General features: G+C 34.3%; 1 protein-coding gene across 5 annotated transcripts in view; it reads right to left on the bottom strand.

Annotated features, from left to right (window-relative positions):
- DENND1B (DENN domain containing 1B) overlaps window positions 1-26674 on the bottom strand; it is a 183764-nt gene that overhangs the window by 45196 nt on the left and 111894 nt on the right. For all 5 annotated transcript variants that reach the window (XR_012914500.1, XM_075996989.1, XM_012744347.3 and 2 more), the window contains 3 exons: window positions 23066-23167; window positions 10699-10824; window positions 3136-3237 (listed from right to left, as the gene is read on the bottom strand). Coding sequence is in view for 4 of the 5 variants with exons in the window: in XM_075996989.1 (XP_075853104.1) it covers window positions 3136-3237; window positions 10699-10824; window positions 23066-23167 (330 nt within the window). In the remaining variant the exon portion in view is untranslated. The remainder of the gene's footprint in view (window positions 1-3135; window positions 3238-10698; window positions 10825-23065; window positions 23168-26674) is intronic.

Below are 26674 nucleotides of genomic sequence, written 5' to 3'. Positions count from 1 at the left end.
TCTTCTATTGTATGACTATAACAATTTATTTAATATTCATGGATATCTAAGTTACTTCCCGATTTGCTATTATGAGCAATTTTGGTAAATGACTTTGGTGCGCATTTTACAGTGAAATTCCTGGGACATAAAAAATGTGTATGTTTAATGTAAAGTGGTCGTGCCAAAGTGTTTCCTAAATAACCTGCACAAATTTACCTTGCCATGAAGAGTTATATCTTTGTCTCTTGTTCAATGCCCTTGCTCAAATTTGGGATTTTACGTTTTTTAAAATTTGGCCAATCTAGCAAATGTGAGGTAATATTTCACTGTGTTTTTCTTTGACTTTTTTTTTTTTGCTATTATTTTCTTTCCTCTTTTTTATTTCAAAATATTAAGGGGGTACAAAGTTTTCGTTACATGGAAAGCTTCTGAGTCAGGGCCATAAGTGTGCCCATCACCCGAATAGTGTTCACTATACCTGTTAGGTTTTTGCCCCTCTCCTCCACCCCATGCCCCACAGTTGGTTTTCAATGACTTTTATTTCCTTCTGTGCACATGTGTGCCCCTCAGCTAGCTCCAATTTATTAGAGAACACATGTGGTATTTGTTTTTCCATTCTTCAGATACTTCACTTAGGATGATGATCTCCAATTCTTTCCAAATGGCTAAAAAAAAATGGCATTAATTCATCCTTTTTATGGCTGAGTAGGACTCCATGGTATATACATATACTACATTTTGTTAATCCACTCATGAATTCATGGGCACTTGGGTTGATTCCACATCTTTGCAATCATGAATTGTGCTGCAAAACACATTCGGGTGCAGGTCTCTTTTTGATAAAAATTACTTCTTTTCCTTTGGGTAGATACTCAGTAGTGGGATTGCTAGGATCGAATGGTAAATCTACTTTTAGTACTTTGAAAAATGTCCATACTATTTTCCATAGAGTTTGTACTAATTTGCAGTCCCACTAACAGTGTATAAGGCTTCCTTTCTCTGCATCCACACCAGCATCTACTGTTTTGGGGATTTTTAAATAAAAGCCATTCTCACTGGGGTAAGGTTAACTTTCTCTAATTACACATGAGGTTAAGTATCCTGCATATCTTTATTGACATTTAGGGTTCTTCATCTGTATGTGCCTATTCAAGTCTTTTGTATTAATACAATTATATTGGATCGTATGTTTTTACTGGCATGTGGGAGCTTGGTTTTTCATTCCAGATTCTGAATCCTTGGGTGGTTTGTGTGTATTGCGAATATAGTGTCTTTCGATGACCAAGAGTTCTGAACTGTAATAAAGTCAAATTTATTAAGCTATTCATTCATGTTTTAAGAAATGTGTCTCTATCTTTAAAGTAATAAAAATAATGTCAGTTTGGTGTCTTCTTTTCTATATCTTTGTACTTTTGGGGGTTTTTTGGCTAAATTTTGTTTGCTAGCAGTTCCAACGGGAATAGCCATCATCTTTCTCAGAGGGAAAGGGCCTTTCATCTCCATCAGCAGCAGGCCAAGGCCTTTGGGTGGGCCTCCAGTTGCTGGGTCCCAAAATGCAGACAATGGAGAACAGAGCCTCCAGGCAAAGGACATGCAGTGTCAGCAAGAAATAAACCTTTGTTGTTTTAAAAGAAAAATTTACTACACTTTATTAACTTTATCAAATCGTAAGAATCTAGTGATAAAATCTCATGGTCAAGAGAAGCAGTAAGTTAGATTTTCTACCCACTCATTCAATCCTTGACCCCCACATATAATTAGATCTTCACGGATCAGTTTCAATAACAGAAGATAATACTAAAAGGGTGCTAATACGCAACTCACCAGGCATACACTGTATGACCAGCGTGAAACTGTACAAAGCTACAATCCAGCAATGATAACACTTGATCTTCCTCTCAATCCTGGAAATAAGGCCAGGCACGGTGGCTGACGCCTGTAATCATAGAACTCTAAAGGGTTGAGGTGGGAGGATGGCTTGAGTTCAGTAGTTCAAGACCTGGGTAGTAATTCAGTCTAGGCTTAGAGACCTCTAGGGACAAAAAGCTCCAAAAGTAGCTCATTCCATCTTTGGAAATTCCTAAGACAGCTCTCTAATCCTGAAATCCATGCTCTTAAAGTTTGTGTCCAGGAATAACTCTGACCCTTTCCTTAAGGTAAAACTTCATTTATTGGAAAACAGATCTCCCACGGAGTATTTTCTAATCTCAGGTAATTTTTTTAAACTTCCTCAGAATATGCACAGTAGCATTAATTTGTTGCCATGCTGATTTCTTTAATGACCTGATTTGAAGGTTATTTCAAGTCATACGGAATTTTTTCTTCTAACAGTCCAAAGAAACTGGTACTAGATTTTTAGCATCTCTAAGGTATTAGTGGGTTTTTATTCATGTTTGTATTCTGGCCCCGAGCACAGTTTATGACACGCCCATAAGTCTTCATAAAATGCTGAATTCACAGGGATAACTTTACACTTAAAATGGTCAGGGGAAAAGAAAAAGCAAGTGTGAAGACCTTAATTTACATTATATAAACAGAAACTAAGACGACCCAATTTGAAAGACTTGCTATGGCCACACAATGGAATGACAGAACCAGTGCATCTAAAATTTCTGAATTCTGAAGTCAAGCTACTGCATTTTTGAAATAGGCAATTATATTATCTGAACAAAAAGGACATATAGCAAAACTATGGATTTTATTTTGAATTTATAATTATTAAAAGTCCTACAAAGCTTAAAAATTGGTTAAACACTGTTCATTTTATGAATTATTTTATAAACTAGATTACACCATAACAGTCCTATACAAAATACAGTTTAGTTACCCTATCAGTCTACCACACCAAAATAACAACTTCTAAGACGTCCTACATAAAACTATCACATTGCCTTTTCTTCTGTGAATGTACACCTTTCCTTAGTGAGATCTTAAGCTTAGTAACTTTTGGTAAGGAATTTTTTAACAGCAAAGTTATCACATATTTCTGGAGTGTTAGGCCATAACTAGCTGTAAAGTTACAAAAGAAAGAAAATTTTCTTGTAATTCTAGAAAAGATATTACTCAAGGTTTGAACATAGTTTTATAATAATAAAAATGTGTAACAATGACAATACTCTGTCACAAAAGAAAAATGTGGAGGTCCACTCTTACCTGCTTAAAAAGTTGGAGGTTAACTGCGGTTTCCAAGAACTGCTTCATCACACTTGAGCGGTGCTTGACGAAACTCTCCTCACAGAAAGTGACAGGCTCACCCTGGGCAGAAGTGAAGATTTTAAGGGCATCAACAAAAGGTCAGGCACAGAGAACCAATCGCTTTAAGGAGGCACAAGAAGAGTCATACAGGAGGTGTAAGATACAGAAACAGAACATTATATATAGTAATAGTTGGATTTCAGGTTAGTAGAAATATTCTTCAACAAAAAGAAGTAATTTCTTCCTCCTCTGACCCAGATCTTTTTGTATATTTCTTAGGTACTTCTTTTCTGCCTTGTATTAAAAGTTATTTTTACATAGTTTATCTGTGAACTTTGGAGGTCTGGGCCTAAACTCTTACTCATCTTTGCATTTCCTAGTCAATACAGTACCTGGCATTCTGGGACCTAAATAAATATGTGGTAGTTACTATGTGAATGATTTAAACAGGATAATTAAGCCACAAGGAGAATACAGATGAGAAAGGGCTATTTTTCTACCCTAATATTACATTCAACTTCACAGTGATGATTATTATTGACTTATTTTTGTTTGTTTGTTTTTAAGAATGGATATCTTTTAAGTTCTACATATTGTATTCTGGAGTAGAGAACTTTGCAAAAACAAGAGAATGCTTAAAACACAAGCTAGATCTTATGCTATAAGAATGCATATAACAAAGTTAACACTAAAAGAAAATTAAGGTCTCAGAAAGAATGATACAGCGCAAAATGTGGAATATAATCCAAAACATCAATGTTATTTTTAAGCAGTTTCTTAATATGCCTGGATTTAATATGTAATGTCAATATTTCATAAGGAGTATAAATAAACTAAGCAAAAATACCTGCACATTGATGGCTTAAATTGTCAAATCTCTGAAAGACTATGGCAGCAGGTGTCTCATAAGAATACTCAAATATGTGCAGATTATCATAAGAAACAATAATAAATGATTTCTCAGATTAGATAGCATTTTTCTTCCAAGTGTCCCAATGCTATTATCATATATGGTACACAAGTCCACTTTCAGAGTTTGTTACAATAATTGTTTTCTAAAGCTGACACTTTAGCTTGAAGTCAATGAAAAAGAGCCTCATATTCAAACTGCAAACTTTAATCATCAGCAGCAAAATCTTCTATTTATCAATATTATCATAAACTATAGTTCACCCCATAGTTACTGGGTCAGTCTTGAAAAAATATAGCCACCTACCAACCTTTCCTTTGCCTATGATCCAGCAACTTACAATAGAAAAAGAAATTGGTTGTTCTAAATTAGATACTGCTATTTCTAGCATTTTGGTTAGATTTGAACATTTAGAAAGATTAACAGATTATGCATTAACTTTGTACATACTATGAAAAAATACATTTTTCTCTCCCACAATTTAAGAAAATTAGAAAAACACTCTCCAGTCTCATAAAACATATTATCAGTGACATAAAAATGTAATCAAGTCCCGAATTCTATTAATACTTGCCCCATAGTAGTGGTGGAGAAATTTTACATTATTGCTAAAGCAACTAAGCAAAATTCTCTCCCTGTTAATTAAAAAAGAGCAGAAAGAAAATGCCATAAATACAAAATTTTTCCTTCAGAATACTGGACACACACCAGATCTCTCTCTGGTAGCAACCATCTTTAAAGTCAGGAGGACCATCCAAACTCAAGGATGGATAAGGAGATGAATAGACTCCTAAAATGTTTTAGTAACCACAAAACTGTGAGGGGTGAGTAAATGGTAATTTCAACTTGGATTTTTAAAACTCTAACAAGTTGACAGTTACAAATTTCTTAAGCGGAAGTGTTAAGGTAAAGACTTAGTGAATGGCCTCTTAAGTTACAGACACCAATCCTCTGTTTAACTTGCTTGAACTTGATCACTGAATACGCCATTACTTGCTGATATTGTTTTAAAGAAAAATCATCCCCCAAATGTCTGAGGGACAACTCTTCCAACGTGTTAAACTGAGGCCCAGATTACTACCCAATCTTTACTTTCAAAGTAATTTGCTTTGTATCCGTGAGCGAGGAGGCTGAAGGCAGCCCGGAAGAGCCCGAGTGGCGGAAAGGACAGACAGCACCCACACATTCAAGGAATGAGACTGAGTGTTGCTTCGCTGCTCTCAGACAGGACAATCAAGCCTGCCTCTGATACTCTAAGCAACACTTTAACTCGAGCAAACATTTCTTTAGCATTAGCTGCTTGACTTTTATTTTTAATAGCCCGTAACCCAACTGATACAAAGACTCTTTATTAGTTACTTAATGCAATCATTTAAAAGTATTATCGGCCGGGCGCGGTGGCTCACGCCTGTAATCCTAGCTCTCTGGGAGGCCGAGGCGGGTGGATTGCTCGAGGTCAGGAGTTCAAAACCAGCCTGAGCAAGAGCGAGACCCCGTCTCTACTATAAATAGAAAGAAACTAATTGGCCAACTAATATATATAGAAAAAATTAGCCGGGCATGGTGGCTCATGCCTGTAGTCCCAGCTACTTGGGAGGCTGAGACAGAAGGATCCCTTGAGCCCAGGAGATTGAGGTTGCTGTGAGCTAGGCTGACGCCATGGCACTCACTCTAGCCTAGGCAACAAAGCGAAACTCTGTCTCAAAAAAAAAAAAAAAAAAAAAAAAAAAAAAGTATTATCAAGTTTCCCTTTTCTGAGATCAAAGGAGGGAGCTTTTTCTTGGTTATGCTAATGAAAATTTCTTTACCAAATCTACTATTTCTAAAATTTCACTTTTAATGATAGCTAACATATACAGCATGTACTATGTGCCAACCCAAGAAGTATCATTACATTTTTTTTTTTAATGAGAAAACTAAAGCAGTAAGAAGTTAACTTGCCCAAAGTCAAACAATTAGTCACAGAATGAGGAGGAACCCAGGCAATCTGTTTTCACAGTCTCATCACTTTTCTTCAGTTAGCACATTAGTTTTATCTCACATTTCTGAATCCCTAAAAAGTAGCTAACTTGCTGCTGGCTAAAATTTTTAAAAAAGCAAAATATCCATTATTTTATTTAAATCTCTTTCCAACAACTTTAGGAGTTTTTTTCTCTATAATTAAGAGTAGGTACCATTTATTTGTCAATCATGCCAACTGTGTCATTTAGAGTGTAAATTAGGCACTGTAAGAAAAGTAACAATATATTGAAAGCTGCCCCTGAGACATTCTAAATAACTTATGCAATAATTTACTCTTGTGCAGTATTTAGCACATGTATTTAGTAAACAGAGGAACATGCAAGTCATCCTGAGGGAGCCACATCCAACTTATTCCCCAATACCAGGTCTTCCTCCCCACAGTCCTCCAGATTTGGGCCTTGAAGCCACTCAGGAGAGATCTTTCTTCCTCTCCCTTCAATGCGACTATTAATAGCTTCACTTGCTTCCCTGTCTCTGGGCTCACTCGACTGTGACCTAAGAACACCCTCATCAGAGTGATCTTGCTAATACACGATGCTTAGCACTTCCTTCTTAGGGTAAATGATTCCAAACATCATGCATTAACTCTAAGATAATTTAAAACTCTCCAGATTGATATAGAAAGACCAACTGGTTCTGCCAACTTCTATGGGAATTTAACCTGCCCTGGTCCTTTTCTTTTTCAAGAATGTGGTAAAAGATATGGATAATCTCCCCAGAAAAACATACATATTAAGTTGGTACCTCCCAGTTTTCTTCTGTTTCTCATAGACTTAAAAGCATAATTCTCTTTTATCATTTTCTGCATTTTCTTTACTATTGCTATAGAATAAATAACTACATAAGCCTACATCCCTATAAGCTCCTGGAAGGCACAGGCTTAACATTTTTTTATTTTTCTGTCTAGAAGCCTCAGACAAGTTCTAGTATAGCAGTGTTAAACATGTATTTGTTAAATGCATAAATTACATCCTTACTGCATCTTAATAAGCAGAATAAGAAGTACATTCCTATATAATGAAGTATCTTGCCATTGACTTCCACTTTAGATGATTTGCTACGGAGAAAATTAGACAAATGCAAACTTCTTTTCAGTACGATATAGTCAGTCCTGCTACTGGCGTACTGAGACACAGAAGGGAAGAGAAGAATTAGAAGGCTGGAAGGAAGCGGATGGAGCTGAGCAGTGCCAGTTACCCCAGTTAAACAAAACCATAAATGGTAATATACAGCATGAACATCAAACCATTTCCCCAATTTATACACCCACCATGAGATGCCCATACCACCTGCTCCCTTTGAGAAAATTCCCACAACTTTGTATTCAATTCAGTCTTTCCATAGGTGAATACTGAATGCCTTACAGGTATTTTCATTTTGAAGAAATGTACATTCAGGAAACTTATCTTAAGGAGTGTGTGACAGGATAACAGACACACAACAGAACAGGAACTCGCCGACTGGGGGAAAAACTGACTCTAATCCAAGCCTCAGTATTCACTCACTGGGGCAAATCAGTGAGGTTATTTAAATTCTATGGGTACCATTTTCCTCAGCTTTAAAATACAATATATGAAAAAGGAAAAACAAATGTGTTAAATAAGTGTAATTAATTCATAGCAAGAAAGGATCAGTACAAACTACAGCTTCAAGAATAAGAAAGGAACTAGATGGCTATTAAAAGCCAAAAAGATTAAAGCCAGGAAGAAAGAATATTATAAATAAAGGTTTGGAAGCCTGAGAAACTTGGGACATTTGGAGTCTTAGGCAGAATTCTCTGAAATGAGGTCAGTTTGGGAGAAAGGCAAAGACAGAGGACCCCAAAGCAAGGGCTTGACTGTCAGGTGGAGAGATGGCCCCTGGATCTGGTCACAGGCCTAACCAACAGGTTTAATTTTGTCAAATGTAAGGGAAAATAATAGTTCATTTTTTATGTATATAAACAATCACAAAACTTTAAAAAGTAATGCCTAGTAAAAGATTTCAGATCCACTTTAAACTAGCAATTTTCTCCTTTCTAATTATACTATAATAACTAGAAAATACTCCTGAAATATATTTCTGAAAAAAGACAAAACCATGAAATAATTGCAACTTCTACACTTAGTCCCCTTTTTTTACATCAATCAAAAAATATACCAAAGACATAGGCCTGTTATATAAATGACCAAAAGAAGTTCTAAAATAAAAAAATAAATATACTTTTAATAAACTATGATACAGGGTAATTTGTAAAGATCACAGATGAAAAAACCCATATTTTAGATACAATAAAGAAACAAATCATTTCCCTTAAAAACTACTTTTTGTGAAAATAAATACATAGAAAAAAATCATTGAAATGTATTCAGTATACTTTGAAAAAGAAGCTTTCATTCAGAGATTCAGTCAGAAGAAATATAAGGGCATATAAAATGAAATATGATCCTAGAACCAGAAGCAGAAAAGGAGAAAACATCAAATATAAAAAGAAAAAATGGCCGGGCGCGGTGGCTCACGCCTGTAATCCTAGCACTCCGGAGGCCAAGGTGGGCGGATTGCTCGAGGTCAGGAGTTCGAAACCAGCCTGAGCAAGAGCGAGACCCCCGTCTCTACTATAAATAGAAAGAAATTAATTGGCCAACTAATATATATAGAAAAAAATCAGCCGGGCATGGTGGCGCATGCCTGTAGTCCCAGCTACTCGGGAGGCTGAGGCAGGAGGATTGCTTGAACCCAGGAGTTTGAGGTTGCTGTGAGCTAGGCTGATGCCACGGCACTCACTCTAGCCTGGGCAACAAAGTGAGACTCTATCTCAAAAAAGAAAAAGAAAAAATGTAAATAAGCAAATAAATTTATAATAAAGTGTGATCAATAAACAGGAAAGATACTCTATGACAAAACTTTTCATAGATACTGGGAATCTGGCTTTCAAGATGTTTTTTTAAAATAAATTAAAGTCATTGACATTTTCTACCCTTATTTGTTCAATGAAGCTCAAAGGGGGAGAAAATTAAAGTATACAATCTGTAGTAATTAATGTTAAAGATGAGATAGTTTAATAATTTCACCCAGTACCTAAAACTGATAATTTTAAATAATTTAAGAAAAATCCTCTCTTTAATTTGCTTCTTTCTTCAAATCTGAAGTCTTCCACAAATTTTTAAAGGAAAATGAAAAGAAAAAAATTAGTTTGTGTAGATGAATAAGTATTTAAATATGTCAAAACTCAAGCAAAGTGATATTTTTAACTTTCCCTCCTGCTATAAACTTGAAATCAATTCTTATTTTAAAAATCTGACTTAACTAAAATTAATCACTAACTTTGTTTTTCAAACTCATTTTTATGTTTTAATTAATATTTAATAATTTGAAGATGAACACGCTCTACTGTAGTGTGGATAATTAGTTTCCAGTCATTTATAGAAAGAGACCCTTATAACTATAAACAATTTTTTGTTTATGAGACCCATGTGAGATATGTATACTACGTACAATACTATGAATTCTATAATGCTTTAAAAATACACACACAGTTCAAAAAGATTAGCATGTAAACTAGATAGATGCACTTATCTAGAAACATAAGCTGATCTGCCCATGGATTTAAGGATTCCTCCTGATAACTCAATAACCCTCCAGAGGTATAAGAACCAGAGGGTGGGAATCACCAATTAAGAAGTCAGTTTAAAAAGCATATAACCCATTCATGTTTGTTTAATGCTTCATACTTTACAATAAGGTTTGCACACCATCCCTGAAAGACAGATAGGGAAGGTATATGAATTCTTATACCTTATTTTACAAATAAGAAGATCAAAGTCTAGAGAGACAAAGGAAGTGGGTCAAGGTTACACAGCTTAGTAACTGAATTCCTATTAGATGGCAGTTCTTATCATTAATTCAATGTTTTTCTCTCTTACAACTTATTCACCGGTCATTGAGAATAGTGTAATAATTTTTATAAAATCAGCCTAACATACTTTAACCAACAATCCAGAGAGAGAAACAAATATATTTTGACTTACACCTTTTTGGACCACCTAAAAACTTGGCTATAATTCTACACAATAACCATTTTTAGTTTAATAAACAAAAAAAAAAGGGAAAATGAGCTAAGATATGCCATTATAAATAAATGAGCCTACTTTAGAAAATTGTTATGAATTAGGAAGAGAACTTTCAACTACTGTTAAATGTTCAAGGTGTAATTTTTTTTACTTTGTACTTGTCATTTCAAAATTCACTCATCTAATAAATCCAATTGTCCAGTGAATTTCTTAATTATCTTAACAAGATCAGGAAAGTTTTAAAATACATTAACATAATTCATTCATTAGTTAAGAGATAAATATTCCATTTTTGGAACATCAATAAGATGATACGCAAAGGAATGTGGGAAATATTAACTAAAGATTACTAAAAACTAAAAACAAAAAGTCAAGAAACCGGATATGAATGTGTTTTAAAGCATATTATTTTGGATTTTTAAAAAACCATCATGATATGTTTTTTAAGGTGTGATATTAAAATGATGTCTCTTTTTCCTGCCTTATTTTAAAGAACCATAAAAAAAGGAAATGAAAATAGTGATGAAATAAAAAGCTTACGGGTTTGTATCTCAATGCATCTCTGTAGGATCCAAACAAAGCAGCCTGCGCCCTAAGAAAGGCCCTGGCTACTCCATCACCCGTAGCTGTAGACTGCTTCTTCAGTTTATTTTTCAAGGCCGAGACCTGCATGACAGAGAGGAACAGTTAAATTAACACCTCAGAAATTGGTACAGCGAGGTACGAACCCAATCAGCAGGCAAACCACAGTGTCTGCAGGTCAGCCAAAAATTCATCCTCCTCCCTGGTAGCTTATCTTTTTAACTGCAGAGAGCACCTGCTGGTCTGTTAATTGAAACGAAAGCAGGAGAGGATAGTAAAGTGCTAATGCAAATTGGTTTATGCTCTCTTTTTTTTCTCCCAAGGCCTCTTGACATAAATAAGCTTTAATTATTTTACAGTAAACTGCCTGTGAGCCACTTTTCTGCAGACTTTTAGCAATTACAACATGTGTCTACTTGTTTTGAGATGAAGCTGGCTGGGTGTCGTTCATTTCTGCTGTGTAAGGTTATTTGTTATGGGTCCTTCAGGATCACTTACCATTTAATTTTATTTTTGGAAACCTCATTTGCATTCGTAATTTTCCAGTCATTTGTTGAATAGCTTTTGTCATTATTAGATTAAAAAAGGGGGAGAGGAGATAAAGTTATTGAGATCGTATCATGAGTGGAGAATTGTATGCATATGTTATACATTGTCTCATTTAATTTTCACAACAGTCTTTTAAGGAAAGCATTCGCATTCCCATTTATGAATGAAAAAACAGGGCACAAAGATGTGAATTAATTTGCCCTTACTATGTAGCTAAAAACTGACAAAGCTGTGATTTAAACACAGTTCAGTCCTGTTGTTTCTACTACCACATGCTGGGTTTGAGTTCAATGCCATTGCCTCATGAACCAGTCATCAGATTAAAACACTCCTGTTTTTGAATCAAAGAAAAACTTACCTAGGAATTTGCATTATTTAAAAGACACTTAAATGTTATAATGTTTACACATTTTCCATCTTTTAATTTCAAGGGTTATGTCTCAAAGCAGCGGTCCCCAACATTTCTGGCACCAGAGACCAGTTGCATGGAAGACAGTTTTTTTGCGGATGGGGCGGAGGAGGGCAGGGGAGGCTCAGGCGGTGCCCACAGGCAATGGGAGCAGCTGTAAACAGACAGGAAGCTGTGATGGTTGCCTGGCCTGGCACTCACCTGCTCACCTCCTGCTGTGCCCCAACCCAGCTCCTGAGTTGATGGGAGACCATTTTTCAGAGGGTGGGGGGATAGTTGGGGGGACCTGCTCAGAGCTCTGGGGCCTGGCCCCTACCAGCAGGCAGACCAGTACCCGTGCACGGTCCGGGGTCTGGAGACGGCAATTTTAGAGAACGCATATTATTTATGAATAGCCCTGACTTAGATTTTTAAGTGCGATCATACTCCTGATGCAAACTCTTATTTTCTTAAGGGGGAGGAGATATAAAATGTTCCTACACATTCATTTCACCAATTCCTTTCACACAAAATAGGAAACTATAGACTGTACACTTAAAAATACTGATTCTCATATATTCCTCATCAATGCTTAAAATGGAAACATGTGAAATTGCATAATTATTTTTTTAAGGGGAAGAAAAGTGATGAGACAGATTCTGGTTGAATTGCTTCCTCAACCATATTCTTATCCTTACACAACTAGTGGGTAACGAGATAATGTCATTTCTCCATATATATACATGCCTGAGAAGGAATATTTTTATTTCTTTATGCAAGCAGCCCTGACTACTCTTACAGATGATGACTGTAATTGAAGTGTCAACCTAATTAACAACTAAACTTTGAATAATGCTAATGAGAAATGAACACAGCATCAGAGGAAAGACCAGCTCTACAGGTGATAAACCTTCACAGTAGTGACATTTTCCAGTGTAAAGTCACAGTTGCTGTGATCTGATCAAAGAAACAGACCCCCATTGGGTCCAATTATAACCATAGTTTTGAAAAAATTATTGAGTTATGATGTTCATAATCTATGCAGAAAGGCCTTTGCGGTATAGGTCTTCTCCCCATAGCTGTGATCTTTTCAATTTATATCCAAGCTCCATAGATTCAGACAAAAGTTTAGAACCTAATTCATTTAGCCCACAAAGTGCATAAACCAGGATTCATTTACGAGGGAATTTTTATTATTAAAATAAATGCACATTTTTTAGATAACCCACATATTCAAACAACAAATACAAAAAAACCTTCTGAATTAATGCCCTTTATTCTGAAATTTGTAATTTTTTTAAGTTTCAAATGCCTTTTAAAAAAACTAATAGGAATGAATATTAATAAACATTTAGTTACTGCCCCTCCCACAAGGATTATGATGGAATATGATTTTAGTCTTTAGGAGTATTATAAAAAGTAAATGGTTAAGAAAATTTTACTTTAGAAAATGAAAAACAATAAAAATTGTCATGCCTCCTATCTTTGCAAAAGAAAATTCCTCAAAATATATTTTTTATAAAACATGAAACTGACAATTCAGTTCCCCACGAATCAAGGACGCAATGCTCTTAGGACAATCACAACACAGGTGCTCACAGAGGGCGGAATAAAGTCGAACCACTCTTAGCCTTTATCACCCTCAGTCCTCGACTGAACGACTGCTGCTTGAGCCGCACAGGATTATTCATCACACGGCCACAGGCCCTTCCTAACCAAGACACAAATATGCAGCCTTCACTTCCAAAATCAGTCAGTCAATGGTCCCTGAGCTCCCTATGTACGTGTAGAAAATAGGAAAGGAAAAGAAAATGTTTGTTCCAGAACTGTGCTGTCCAACAGGTAGCCATTAGCCACACAAGCACTTAAAATGTAACTCATCCAAATTAAAATTTGCTGTAAGTGTACAACAGACATTGTACTGAGAAGACTTAGTACAGAAAAACCTCATGAATAATTTTTTTACTGATTACATTTTCAGGTAATACTATTTTGAATATAGGGTTAAATCAAATATATCATTAAAATTAATTTTACCTATTTCTTTTTATTATTTAATGTGGCCATAGAAAACTTAAGATTACACATGTGTTTCACATTATTATTATTATTGTAATTATTTTGGACAATGCTATTCTACACGACTATACTATCTAATTTCATACAGGTATCTGAGGCTACAAACTGCCTAACAAGAAATACAGTTACATTTTTCCTTTGCCTCTTTCTACATTATTTCAACTTTTACATACTGCATTAAAAAAAAGTTTTCCCTTGACCCACTCTAGTGAGATTTGACTGTCAACAGATCTCAGGCTGTTCCTGTTCTTCAGAGACCAGAAGGACAGCCAAGTGTTTCCATAGGCACAACTGAATGCTCAGAAACAGTCTGTTTTAGACATAAGGATATTAATCTAATGTAAAATGATTGTATCAACCTTGCTGTTCTCCTGGCCTTTCTATCACCAGAGTGAATTATCACCAGTTACCACTATCCTTTGCAGTGCTGATTAGCTTTTAGCAGTTTTCATCTATAAAAAGGATGATGTGTCTTCTGCACTTTTTCAATACCTGGTCAGGGAAATAGCATTTTCTGCCTTAATTTCCTAAGTTTAGTTATCATATAATGTGCATCTTTCCATGAAATCCTAAGGCTTATACTCACATAGAACTCTTAATTCAGAAAAGCATTTGGAACCCTAGTCACACAATCCTATTAATACTGAAAACATATCAATTGTTCTCTCTTCTTATTTTTAAGTAAGCAAGCTAGCCTCAACCTTCAGTGGCTAAAGATTATTTCAGAAATGACATTTTATTGTTTTTAGACAGTTTTTACTCTGTAAATAATTTTTTAGTCTAATTAGGTATTAAGCTAGACAACCCCCAAAAATGTTAAACAGTGAAAAGAAGTTCAGAGATAAACATCATTTCATTGCTCTCATCAAATGTTTAAATTCCTTTCGCACAATAAGAATTCTGACCTCTAAGCAGCCATCCAAGGGAGGAATTATAACCTGGATTTTAGCAGAGTTGGAGTTCACTGCAGCATGATTATCATAACTAATTCTCCACTTCTACCCTCTTATCTACAAAGTGACTATGAATAAAGAGGGAATTATACAAGTAAACACAGCAAACAGGTATAAGTTAAATGAGTGCAAGCCATGTGCACACAGTCTGAGTAATGAACTACTTATACCAACAGACAGAAGTCAGGAAGGAAGAGCACAAAAGGGGGCTGAGTTTTCAGAGAAGTGATTTTTCTCTCACTTGACTTCTAGATGCATCTTTGCAGTAAAAATAAATTAAGTGCTATATCTAGGCATTTCAATTTCACTTTTTGAGATCACAAAAAGAAACAGCAGGATAAAGGAGAGAAGATAAAAATAAGTGTTTTGAAATAACATTTAGATAACCTACACCATCTAAAACACCCCTCATGTTTTCAGATATCTTTTACATAACTAAACTGTTCTCTAGAAATGACAAACATTTAGAAAAGTTAAAGTGTCAAGTAATCATCTGCTTTAAAACAAAGTTATGAAGTTAAAACCTTTCATTCTCCCATGAAACATGTTATGATTGTCATATGAGTTATGATATTAATTCTCCACGCTTCTTTGACCTTTCTAACATTCAGTTTTAAGAAACAAAATTAATATTTCCCTCCTAACACAATAATTTTCTAACAAGCCTCTGAGGATTAAAACAGTAACTTTTTACATTTATTAAATGCAAAGCATACGATACAGTCACCTACAGAGGGTACTGTTACACTGTTTCTTTGCATGCTTAACGTGCCTGTGAAACCCTAACATGGCATCACCTGCACCTAGTTTTCTCTCGGAGACACCTTAAAATTAGGACGAAACTGTCACTGTCTCCAGCTCGAGCTCAGTGCCATGCCAGTCACTTCCACCCACCCAGGTACTGGAGAAGGGACATCGAAGGTCCTACTCCACACCTCGCCCTTTCCTGCTCCCCATTCCCAACACATATGCGCTGATGCAGAGTTCAGATTTGTCCACTTTTCTCTAAATCCGTCATTACCCGGTTGAAGCAACTACCGTAATCTTTCACCTCTGCCACTGCACATGATCTCCTAACTGACCTTCCTGCTTCATTTCTCACACCCAGAACCCAAGATGGTATTTTTTGAACTCCAAGTGGATCACATTATCCCTATGCTAAAAATCTTTAATGAATTTCCAACAAAACCCACAGGTCCTTAAAGAAGAACTACAGGTCTTTCATAATCGCCCTTGCCTCCTCTGCAACCTCATTTTGCATAGTTCTCCCTTTTGTCCATCTCACCGGTCAGGCTCCAGACACAGGCCTCCTTCCCAACTCTCCACTCTGCCAAACTCCTCTCCCAGCAGAACCTTTGCACGTGTTCCTGCTCCCCATCCTCCCTTCCCACTGTGCTTGGCCTACTCACAGTCATCATTCATTTCACTTCTGGAAAGAGAAGTTCCTGGCACATTGAGCTGGGACCACAAAACGCTGACTTCAGTTTGTAGACTAGTAAGAATGGCATCTCAGCTTGGCTACAATTATTTTCACTTCGGATTCCTCATAAGAGCAGAGATGGCTGTCAGTCCACCAACATCCACTCCCTGCCCTTTGTAATGGAAATCTTACGTTTGGGCTGGTGCATGGTTAGTTAACCATGCTGGGTTAACCCAGCTATTTCCCAACTTCCCTTGTGGCATGGACACATGGCTGGGCTCAGGCAGACAGAATGTGAGCTGAGGAGTGGAATACTTCAGGCCATACCCCCAAAAGGGATATGAGCACCCTCTCCCTAGATTGCCTGCTGTCTTCTGGGGCAAGGTGGACAAAGAGTACAGGACTGCTGCCTGTCTTGAGGATGGCAGAGCTGTCCCACAGCCCTGGACAACGTAGCTCTTAGTAGTCATGCAGGAGAGAAATAAATTTCTATCTTGATCTAAGAATGGGTATTTAGGTCTCTATGTTACAGCAGCTTAGCCTGTACCCTAATTAACATGCCACCTAAAGCAGAAACATCACTACAGAGGATGTATGAGAGATGTGAAGCAAGAATACAGGCCAAGCTCCTGGCTGCTCCCACAGCCTCTCCCCCTCTGGGGCACCTGAAATGCAACCCTCAGTGCAACCAACAGTGCATCAGGTTCCCGTCCGGTCATAAGAAAAAGTAAACCTCAGGACTGCAGTCTTTCCTACCACGCCGTCGACGGGAACACCTGAGCTCCCGAGAGTGTTTGTGCTACTACCGAAGACAATTCCTGGCTGCACCTCGGAGGCACACACTTTCTGTTTGCCGGCATTACTGACTCATACCAGGTGCAGCCTACCCACTTCACCCTTAATCTAAATTAAATCCCAGTTACTCTCTCCCACTGCACCCTGTTCCTTCGTCACATTTGTCTCAGTTTGTTTGTTGACACAACATAAGTTCCATGAAATCAGGGTGCATGTTTGTTTCTTCACCACTGTATACCCAGTTCTTAGCACAATATAGGCATATAGTAGGTGCTCACTAAATACTTGTCAAACGAATGAATAAATTAATCACCTGTTTCAGGCACACTTTTACATTTATCCCTTTAGTTTACTCAATAAAAATATCTGTGGTGGATTCCAGGGACACGATTCGTTTAAAAGTTCAGCAGGTCATTATGTTATCAGCAAGATCTGGGAACCACTACTGTGATAGTGCTCACAGTATTACACACAAAAACATTTCTTGAATATAGAAAACTCAAGAATTTAACAGTAGAAATAAAGTGAAGATAATGTTAAGAGCCAAAATTAAGGTTTATACCTTTTTTAAAATATAAGCAGTAAGAAGAGAGAGAAGCCTGCTACTAGGATGGTACAGGGGGTGAGGGGTGAGACATTGAAAGAAAGGCTGGGTAATTTAGTTGGAAATGAAAGGCCATGAGAAAGCCAAGGAGCACTTCCAATCCCTGAAAGGAACAAACAATAAATCAACTTTAGAGTGGAAAAGTGCATAGACATGCATGGAGGATTACCAAAGCCTGGACCACTTCAGCGGGAAGGACAGATTCTCTTGTTCAGTTGAGAGAAAATAAAAATCTTTTAAATGTTCAGAAGTGCAATTAGGTTTGGGGTTTTGCTTTTATCTCTTTGCTTTATCTTTTATCTTTGCTTTATTTTGTCTTTGCATTTAAGGTTTACATTTTTAAAACACACACCAAGAAAACAGTAGGGAAAACAGCTAAATCTGTAATAGTTTACTGACAAACCAAAAAAAATAATAATAATAATAATAATCACTTCTCCAAAAGTAACTTTAAAAGAAAGGTGAGTTTCCGCACACGCTCATGAGAGCGCACAGAGGCCCAATGATGGCCACTTCAACACAGTCTCCTTCCATCTCCAGAGACAGGAAATAAAAGGTTGCACTCATAGTCAAAAAGTATATTTTAAATATGCTTCCAGGTTTCTTGTTTCCATGAGTATGAAAGTTAAATGAAAATATCTTTATACAATGTTCTAGGAGGTAACTACAAACAGGGACCTTAAAAGCAAACTTCTATTACAGAAGATAAAAGAAGCGCAATTATATTTCCCTTCAATGATCATTTATTAGATGCCTACTATTTACAAAGCACTACACCAGGGCTGTAGGGTAGGGGCAAGGCACGACCAGATGCCTGGATTCTAAAGAAAGAGCATGACCACACTTTTCCAGAGCAGGCTGAAAGCAGTATCTGTCTCCTGAAGTCTACTCTAAAAACTAAATGAAATGTTCTCCAAATTGCTCTAGAAGCTGAATGAAACTGCACTATCTTTCTAACCTGGCCACCCTAGAAACTTGTGAGGGACTTCACTTGCCATTAAACACAGTGAGGATTGTGGAAGAATTGTGGCAAACCTGGAACTAATATTATATTCTCTGGGGCCTTTTTTTTCTTTATAACATATATTATGACAATTTAACATGTTAAACCATCATGTTAGGTTAGAGGAAATATCCAATGAATTAAAATATCTACTGATAATTTGTGTGGTTCTAAGAGCTTAATTTGTTTATATTCTTTACTATTTTTTAAAAATTTGATTTTAAAATTCTCTGAAAAAGCTAATTCATTTCCAAATTTATTCCCAAATTAATAAACTGATTTGGATGTAGATATTCAAAGATCGTATTTAATGTCAGAATTTTAGAGGTTTTCTTCATTCAGTTCTTTATGATTTTGATGATTTTTGATAATTCAGAGCAATTTGTGTCTTTCCTTTTTATATCACAATAAGACCACTAATGTATTCCTTCATATAATTTCTGAAAGCTTCACTACAACATGAGAGGTATTTTATTAATAGATAACACCAATTTATAATAAGGTCTTTTCAATGTTTTAGTAATTAAATGTTTCACACAAAATATAGCTATCCTGTAACATAAAATGGTCTCCAATAAATTGTATAACTCTTAAGTCCACTATTTCTATATGCCCTAATAGAAAATAGAAAATTATTTTCCAGTAGTATTATCTACAGATGAAAATGAAGTTTTAGAAACAGTGCAGAAAATTCCAATTTAAATCAAATGGATCAGATTGATATTTCCTTAACAAGATTAGAATGTCAAATAAACATCTGTATTAAATTTTAAGAGTTATTCATTACATTGTATATCATGTTTATATGAGAAGGAGCATGGTCTAATGTTTTGGGGTATAGGTCTGAGGATCAACCTCTAAGAACTAAAGCTCTAGATATACCAATAACAGTATACTTTTTGTGCCTTGATTTTCTTTTTTTTTTTTTTTTATTTTGGCATATTATGGGGGTACAGATTTTAAGGTTTCAATAAATGCCCATTTCCCCCCCCATGATTTTCTTATCTAAAATAGAGATAAGCACATTGACCTAACTCTAAGTAAATTATTTTTTACAATTAGTTAAGATTATTCAAAGACAGTTAAACAATATAGGTTAAAATTTACTTGTCCCTTGTGATGAATATTCTAATGCATGTAACTTTTTCAGATGTCAATTCTAACTTGCTTTCATCTGTAGGACTTAGTTTATAATTGTTTAACTTAATTTCATATGAAGACAGAATTCCTAAAATTTATTATAATTCTAATTACTTGCTTAATTTTCTAATAAGTGGCTTATCCTATTTATTTCTGAAATATTTCTGAAAAGTAACAATTCTCCAAATTACTTTTTTAAAATGTTAATGTTGATAAATATTAAAATGAGCAGTAATCCCTTAGAAATAGAACACTTTAAATTATTATGTAATAGAAACTAAATTTGTGTATATATTTAAAACGGAAGGTAGTGCATTTTTATAAATTAAAATGAACTCATTTGAGATTTCAAATGATATAAATAATTCAACTGGTTTTTTTCCCACCCTTATAAAAATACAATAACACTAACTTTAATTGGAACTGTTACTTAGCCCTAAAAATTTCTTTTTTAAATTTCAAAACACTCAAACTACAGATGTTTGAAGGTGTCTATTTGGCATAGCCACTAAAAAAGTAAAGTCACAATCTATTCATACACAAAAACTACAAAAGTATATTTTTAATGGATCTCCTGCCTTTAAAAGTTATTCCATGTAATAATAATCAATACCATTAAAATCACTCCCAATAAAATATGTTTTTTTTCTTTTAATGATCCAAATCTATACTGAAATGATGAAATTGAAAAACAAGTGTTCTTGTCAGAAGACAGGAAGAAAGTTTTTTCTCCTCCCTTAAGGAAAACAAAGGATTCCTGAAAGCCTTGCCCTGATTTATTTTTCCAATTTTAAATACCTTAAGAATAGCGGAACTGCTACTGGCATGGTAGTATTTCTCGCAGTCAATAAATCTAAAATATTATGTGTGAATATTGGAATGAAGCCATTAAGAAGATTACAGCATGCAACGCAGCAGAGGGTCCGCAGGAAGAAAGCAGCAGTAATTCAGGACAACTGTGACCACTGACCTGTGGGCAGCAAGGCCAGTGGTCAGGCTGACAGGGTAATGGAGTGCACATGCACAGACAGCCCTCCAGCCCATACGTGTAATTCAAACGCTTTCGTGGACGATTCTAAAAGTCCCCCATTTCAATCTCAGCTAACTTATTAAACAAACAATACCAACAGTAATATTTTTCAGGTTAAAAGTATATTGATTCAAATCACGAATAAAAAATTTCGGTAAGATCATCTGTGATTTTAACACAGGTCATCTAAAATATTTATAATTGTAAAAATATGGTGTGATATTTCATCGTATTTCCTCTAGAATTATAAGAGATAGCTTTGGAAAACTGAGTAAAAAGCTAAATTTACTAGAGATGCTTTAAACAATCACCCAAAATTTTTAGAAAATTACTATAACTTTAAAACATCTCATAACTTCAGTCAATAGTCTTAGCTCCATCTCAGAGCTATTTTGATTTCTGCCATCTTCAAATTTGTAAGTACAAGCATATATTTATTTAATCAATCTGTACTACTTTTCAGTGTTCCTTTTTAATCTACATTTTTAATATTTCAGTTATGTTTAGTTATACTGTTGCTTATGAGTAAACTATAAGATGTTCACTTTTGTCATCTCATATAGACTTCTATATTATATATTTAACTTCTCCATATATATTTAAATAAATGTTTTAATTATCAAACTAATTCTACTAGAAAGTAGTACTTCCCAATTAAAAAAGAATCAAGAATCACCCATCAAAAAATGAAATTTCAAAGATTGTTTTTCCTCAAGGAATCATGTATCATTGAAGCTGACTATAAAAATTTTAATATCATATACAGAAATGCTGAATTTCTTTTTTTTCTTTAACAGTTTTTTCTCCATAAGAATTAACAGTGGGAAATACATGCACATAAGGAAAACATTCTTAAAAGCTGAGATTCTACTTTCATAATTATTTCTCTATCCAGTTAAGGATACTTTGATGGACTTTTAAATTAATAACTATAATCATTTCTAGCAGTTTCTGCAAAATTTTATAATGAGGCAATGTAGTTATAATGAGTTAAAAAGAGAATTTTTCACTGGCCTTTAGTGAACAATTTAGATTTGTTTATATGTAGGATCAATTTTACTATAGAAGAATACAGTAGTTCAATTTTAATGTGCCTCAAAGTCGGCAAGTATTTTAGGTTATTTATGGGCATTAATAATTTGATTTTGACTTTCAAATCATATTTTTGCTATCACTAGCCATAAGAACAATCAAGGCTAGTTAGTATTACTGTATTTTTTGAGTTTATGATTTTTAAGTTCACTTCCTCGAACTCCTTAATAATGGATTTCAAACTACTTGCAATATTACAGAAAAATATATTCTGATTGTTTTTTATCCCCAAATTTTAATATCCTTGAAAAGAATGAATGCTTTGATTTATTAAAAGGGAAGTTATTTTAACTGAACTATGTTATAAAGATATTTTTTAAAAGCCATTAAAATATACACAGAAACAGTACTAGTTTGCATTTTTACCCTGTACTAAGGAATATGCAGGCCCAAAAATGCACTTTTTGGAGACTATTTAACATGAAATACAGAATATGTCCCATTATAAGCTGCAGACACACACGCACACACACATAACCCTCTGCAAGATCAAAGACCAGAAGAGAACTGGCACTTAATTTATCAGCCTTTACAGACAAAAGACAGTTTTCGTCATTTCAAAAGGATCAGATGTCTTTTATGACAAACTGGGTTTGCAGTTTAATTTACAAATAGAATTCTAAGCAAGCAGTCTTTGCTTTGCCAAAGCAAATGACAAACAGTGTGGGTTTTCATTCTCGCGGCCCTCAGCAGGATAGAAAAGATTAAAATAAAACTGAAATAATTTAGAGAAAACAAATAAATGTTTCAGAAAGTTGAGGGAGATCAAAGCCGGAATTTTCTGACCCCAACTGTACAAGCATTTCTTATTATATTGACCAGTAACATCAGATCATTAATTAAAAGGAAAAGCGCTGGCAGGTGGCAGGGAAGCGAGAGCCGGTAATTGGCCCCCTTCTTCCTCTTCCTTCAGAAACTCTCTCATTCTTCTGCAAGACATGCCACCAGGCAGACAGAAATGCCTACTTTGTAATATAATGATTAAGACGAGATGAAGAGACTCGCGTTTAAAGGAACTCTGCCTAATGAATGCATCTAGCTTTTTAATTATGACCCCACTTTTACAATAAGGAATATGATGTTCCACTCAGTATCTCAACTGCCAAAAGGTAAAAATATTAAATACAGAATCTGCATCAATTCCTCTCATACCCATGGCACATACCCAACCCCTTTTATTTCAGACAGTAAAAAGTGGGGAAAATAACTCTTCATAATTCCTGGGTCTAGGAGAAAACATGTATGTTCATCACAAAATATCCTCAGACTTACCACATCACTGGGTAGGTTGTACAAGTCGTTAAACGGTGACTCTAAAGTGTTTGTATCAACATTTAACATGACCACATCTTCTAATGATTTGTTTTTCACTCTCTGTTTAAAAAACACAATTACAAATAAAAATCTTAGTACTCTTTTCCTACAAAATTATGATGCACTTGGAAACACATTTTAAAATTATCTTAATGTATTAGGCTTGGGAAAATAAAAAAGGAAAATCTTGCATTATAAAAGAACATAAACAATTTTGCCTTCTGAGAAAGGCAGTCTGAATACAACCCATTCAAAAGGATTTGGTAAAAATGCTTATAATACAACATTTGCTCATCTAACATTAAACATAACTACCAAAGAGATATCTCAACAAAGACTTATCAAATAGGCAAAAATTACATCAAATTGTAAAAAATTACATCTTTTAAAATTTATCAATTCAATTTCAGTCCCATGATGCAGGAATTTGTAGCCAGCTCTGTATCTATTTTTAGCATAAAATATATTGCAGGGATAACATAAACCTACCTAACCTGTAGTTACTACCATAGTTAACTACAACTATGGTACTAAACTGCATTTTAAATTAATAAATATTCTCTCTATATTTCTATACCTATAGGTATTTGTTGATGATGAGGACTGAAAGTTGAATAAGAAAATAAGAGAGAGGATACTAATATGGAATTCATTGTTAGTAACACTTTTCACATGAATTTCAATATAAAGAATCACATTTAATTGCCTATCAGATTGACTATCTTGACTTGTCTTTTCTGTTTAAAAAAGCTTAGTCAAAATAGTCAAATTATCTCAATATTTCCACAAATGATAACACTAGAATTCTATCAAATGTTTTCATTTCAAAATATTAAAGGGGTACAAATGTTTTTGTTAATGGATACCTTTTATAATGTTTTAAGTCGGGGCTTTTAGTGTGTGCCCATCACCCAAATAGTGTTTATTGTACCCGACAGCTAAGTTTTCTACCCCTCTCCTCTCTTCCTCCCTCACCCCTTCTATCAAATTTTTCATCCTTAAATAAAGTAAATATTTATGGTTCATTTTTCCTACTTACACTATTATGTATACTTAAAAAGTCATATAATTCTATTAGTCTTACATAAATTATAGCAAATAGTATTAATCCTCATTGATAAACAAGGTGTTCATTAATATATTCATGAACTCAGAATTTCTTAACTGTATAGGTCAACTAGCAATAGGTTAATAATTTTAGTATAGTATTTTTAAAGTTATGTTTTATGATGATAGTCATTTTTGAAAATTATTACTTAAATACCTTGAATTTTAAATTGGCTAAATTGATTATTTTGTTTTAAGTTAAGTTAGCATGATTGAACTTTCTCTGATCCATTTAGAATTTCAAATCTCTGCATATTAAGCAGAATGTTAAGTTTGCTAGGGTAATATTAGTCTAGGGTAGGAAATTTCTATGTTAAGAAAACCATAATATCTATGTAGAGTGTGGATTCTCAGGGGACATATGATTATAAAACCACACCTTGTAAAAGATATTATAATTATTCTAAAGACTAAGATAGTCTTAGATATTAGCCATCTTAGATATTAATTGTAAGATATTAGCAGCAAATCACTAATGATGACACTATTAATACTACAAAAACTCATTTCTCTTCCTTTCCATCTATATACAGATATATAAGAAGTTTTAAATACATAGATATGTGGTTATTCAAAGATTAACTATAGTATAACTATAATAACCTATTTTATAAACAAAAATATAATCAATGACATTTATGTGGAAAAAATATGTCATAATTTTGATTTCATCTTCATTTTTAAGTTGTCTTTATGATAGAAATTGTAAAGATAATCTAGAAACCTAATATATTTTTTAACGGATGAGTTAGTCTATAAATAGCCTAGGATAGCTATGTGCCCTCAAAATGTTTTGTGATGACATTAACACCAAACTCTGAATAAAGGAAATTGGTATTAATATAACATGTATACTTTTTTCAAAATTGCTTTTAGTTTTAAAAAGTCTAATAATAGCTGAACATTAAATTCAGTTCAAGAGACCACTCAATAAGAGCAGAAAATCACATTCATTCCAAATCAATAAACTACAGTCCCTCAAGTGAGAATTCCACATAAGCAAAATATATATAATTTAATTTTTTTAAATATTTGGATTACTATCAATATTTTATCTATTTTTTCCTCTCCAAATCAGACTTTTGCAATTTTTTCCTAAATGGGCATGGGAAGTCATATATGGTATATAAGACTGTGCCTCTTTCTCTGTCTCATATTGTCTCATAAAATTATAAGATATAACATTAAGAGAAAATACAAAAAATGAATTTACCTATTTATTCAAAAATAAGATAATATGGGACATAGACCAGAAGGCTTATTAAGAACAGCAGTAAAGTGTTTGAGGACACCAGTGATACCTAACCCTTCCACACCGTGTGGCCACAAATGTACACGATGCACATCAATGTGAAGAAATGACAGTGCCTGCAATCGCATGATCTTACGAAACTGGTTCAACATTTCATTTAGAATCCTTTGTGTGTTAAAACAAATAGGATAACCCTCACAATTGTAGCCTCTATTAATTTATTCCTAATGACTGACAAGCCCTAATCTGCCTTGAGTTCATCCCTGTAGTATATATAGTTTTCAAAGGAAAACAAAATGTTTTTATCCTTGATTTTAGAATAAAATTTTTATTTTACAAAGAGATTTATGGCCATCTTTTACTCATAATTTCATAAAAATAAATGAAAGAAAGATATAAAAAAACATTAATTTCATGTCTTTGAACAACTATGTTTAGAAGTTGTTATAAACCTAATAACATGTGTTGAAACTGTCTTGGCCAATAGAGATGAAATAAGAGAATATTTTGACTATTATGACAGGAAAAAATTGGTTGTAACTGCCAAACAAAATGCAAAAAATTACTCAGCTAAGTCTTGCATATTAAATATGTAAATAACCATATTGGTATTTTAATTATAAGACAATTTTTTTATAAAATAGAAAAGCCCAAAAGATAGATATTTTAGTGGGAAAAAACTTTCTGATAATGACTTAATAAGACTGAAATTGCAGGATATACATCACCTTGTAAAAGATTAAAAAGAAAGTTAATAAATGGTACCCAACGGGTTTAAAGAATTCCGGAGGTTCCCAGTATACCTTTTCATTTACTCAAATAAACAATATAAAGCTGACTATTAAGACCCTCAAACAAGCCCTGAGTATAAAAAAATACAGAGATGTCAGCCAACCTAATCATGGTTGTAAATGTTTTCACTTAATAATAGGAGCCATTTAAAGTTAACAGACTATTTCTCCAAGACAACACTTGCAATAAGTAAGTAATTCTTAAATTTGCTCCTTAAAAAGAGTACTGGATTTCTCTATAAGTGTCCAATAAATATGTGATAAATTTAATTGAATCCTTAAAAACATATACCACTTTCTATATTATTTTGGAAAAACTGAATCATTTGTTTTAAAAGTTGATGTAGAATCATTATGCAAAAAAATTACAACATCAACAGGTAACAAACAATTTCAAATATTTTTCATCTCTATAAA

Source organism: Microcebus murinus, chromosome 23, assembly GCF_040939455.1.
Source record: "Microcebus murinus isolate Inina chromosome 23, M.murinus_Inina_mat1.0, whole genome shotgun sequence".
In the NCBI taxonomy this organism is placed as follows: Eukaryota; Metazoa; Chordata; class Mammalia; order Primates; family Cheirogaleidae; genus Microcebus; species Microcebus murinus.
Note: the sequence above shows the minus strand (reverse complement) of the source record. Positions and strands in the feature narration are given on the sequence as shown.